Source organism: Microcebus murinus, chromosome 31, assembly GCF_040939455.1.
Source record: "Microcebus murinus isolate Inina chromosome 31, M.murinus_Inina_mat1.0, whole genome shotgun sequence".
NCBI lineage: Eukaryota > Metazoa > Chordata > Mammalia > Primates > Cheirogaleidae > Microcebus > Microcebus murinus.
In genome coordinates, this window is record NC_134134.1 from 5956361 (window position 1) to 5958717 (window position 2357).

The following is a 2357-nucleotide window of genomic DNA, read 5'->3' on the forward strand; positions in this document are numbered from 1 at the left end:
GTTCTCCGCTTTAGCTATTATTGTGGTTAATCATGTCACTGGTCTCAGCTGGGCCAAAAACAAGGCATGTGGGGCTGGGGACTGCTCGGGAGTTTTAAGAAAAGATTTAATGCAACCTGGGGATAGAGGCCAGAGTACAAGTTTCCAAAATCAGGGGATGGGGGGGAAGTTTTAAAAGGACACAAAATCTTTCTGTCCTTTACTTTTTTTCCCTCTCTCTAGGCCATTCCCTTTATTACACTGTGAAATTCATGATGTTAAATAGTTGTGCCTGGGATGAACTTTGCGGTTGGCTATGTTAAGTAGGAAGGGTGTTTTTTGGTTTTTTTTTTTTTTGCTTGTTTGTTTTTTAGGAGTTGTTGAATTTATTCAGCATAACCACAGAGGCATTGTCTTGATGCTGTCACACACAGACACAAACCCAGATACAACACAATATCCATATTTAGCCCAAGTGCATTCCTTCTCAGGCTCATTCGTATGTCTTCATATGCCACAGCCCATCATTTAAATAATGGATATTTTCAATGCCAATTCCTTTGGTGATTTTCTCAATATCTTCTGCAGACATCTTCATGACTCCAACACATAGAGCATGCTGTGTTCCTTCTGCCATGGTAGCCACAATGGTGTCTACTGCAGCAGGGTCAAGCTTAGCTCCAGGAGAAGTTAAGCCTGGGCACATGATATTTGCTCCACTGAGTGCAAATTTGATGGCTCCTTTATCAACCTGCTGGTGTGGCAGGATAAAAGGATATTTGTGAAGTAACCTTAGGGTTGGGTAAAAAGGCCCCTGTAATTGTCTAAAAAATAGTAATTCTCCATTTACTGTAAGGATTTCTATATGTTGATGGCATCGGACTATTTTTACAGGATCTTTCTTAGGCATGATGTGATGAAGCCATGGTTCAATACCTGGAAATTGCTCTATTAATTGGTTCTTAATACCCTTAATAACTGAAGTTTTCAACTGGATGCAGTTGGACACATTTTCTTTTTCATCAAATTTCTTAAACATGATCCAAGGTGAAGGGGGCGACGATAGGGAAGGGCCCCGAATGGGAAAGAAATTGAATTAGTAAGGGTCTGGCAGATCCCCTTACACGAGGAAGGCCGGCACTGACAGTGGGAGCTGTTGTCCAGGAAGGGTGTTTTATATGTTTCCACGACATCATAAAAAATTCAGCAGACTCATCTATGATCACTAGGGAAATTAATGATTTTCCTCTCCTCAATGTTGAGCTACCACAACAAGCTGCAGGAGGACCGTCCGGGACACCTATCCACTGCCAGAGGCCACTCGGGAATGTGTGGCTCACCCTATTCATTTAGAAATGTATACCTTGGAATCAATAAAATTTTCCCCACCCTGGTTACTGTAGTCAAGTCCCTTCAATCCGATCGCTAAGTCCATTCGGCCTCAGTCCACGACCAAGGAAGGCCCACTCTGTGAGACCAAAGAGCCGGGTGCCCAAAAGGAATAAGGACAGGCACCCACGTGCACGCACACAGACACACGGTCCAATACACCGTGTTCACCGTGTTTCTGACTCAGGGAAACTGGAAGATGGTTGGGAACCTTCAAGATCAACTTTGCATTTATTTCAGGACAGGAAAAATCACAGGAAGAGAAAATACATTGTTCTCGGCCTATGATAAAAAGCCACAAGTTGTTCTAGAATTCATTCTGTGATTTAAATTTTTTTTGTTGGTTTGTTTTGCTTTTTTTTGAGACAGAGTCTCAACCCTGTGATGGGGCTCACAGCGATTTTTGGTTTTTTTTGTAAAGCTTGCTTGCATTTTCCCCCTAGGTATACAGGTATACCCTTTAAATGAATGCTTGTATTGAGGAAAGAGGAAGTATTTTTTTTCAGTCATTTATCTGGTCCTCAATTCTCATTATTTATCCCCCCAACATACACAGGTTGGTTCATCTCTGCAGAAAAGCTGCTGGAGATTGTTTATCCACCAAATGCTTTCTGTTGACAGTATCTAAGATGACAAGGAGTACCACACATTCTGTCTCAAAAAAAAATTAAGATAAAGGGACTTATCAGAAAAAACAGGGAGGGAGAGATAAAAATTTCTCTTAGGCCCAGCACACCTGTAATCCTAGGTCTCTGAGAGGCGTTGGCCTGAGGATTGCTCAAGGTCAGGAGTTCAAACCAGCAAGAGCAATAGCAAGACCCCATCTCTACTATAAATCGAAAGAAATTAATTGGTCAAGTAATATGTATTTATAGAAAGAAAAATTAGACGGGCATGGTGGCCCATGCCTGTAGTTCCAGCCTCTTGGGAGGCTGAGGCAGGAGGATTGCTTGAGCCCAGGCGGTTGAGATTGTTGTGAGCTAGGCTCA

At 42.3% G+C, this 2357-nt stretch overlaps 1 protein-coding gene across 1 annotated transcript; it reads right to left on the reverse strand.

Annotated features, from left to right (window-relative positions):
• Window positions 1-367: 367 nt before the first annotated feature.
• On the reverse strand, window positions 368-1069 carry LOC142865720 (malignant T-cell-amplified sequence 1-like). Its single transcript, XM_075998909.1, has one exon. The coding sequence runs from the start codon at window positions 1016-1018 to the stop codon at window positions 473-475; it is 546 nt and encodes a 181-aa protein (XP_075855024.1). The 5' UTR covers window positions 1019-1069; the 3' UTR covers window positions 368-472.
• Between the last annotated feature and the right edge of the window lie 1288 nt (window positions 1070-2357).

Coding starts and splice junctions, on each gene's coding strand:
- LOC142865720 (XM_075998909.1), bottom strand. CDS start 1,018: ATGTTTAAGAAATTTGATGAAAAAGAAAATGTGTCCAACTGCATCCAG.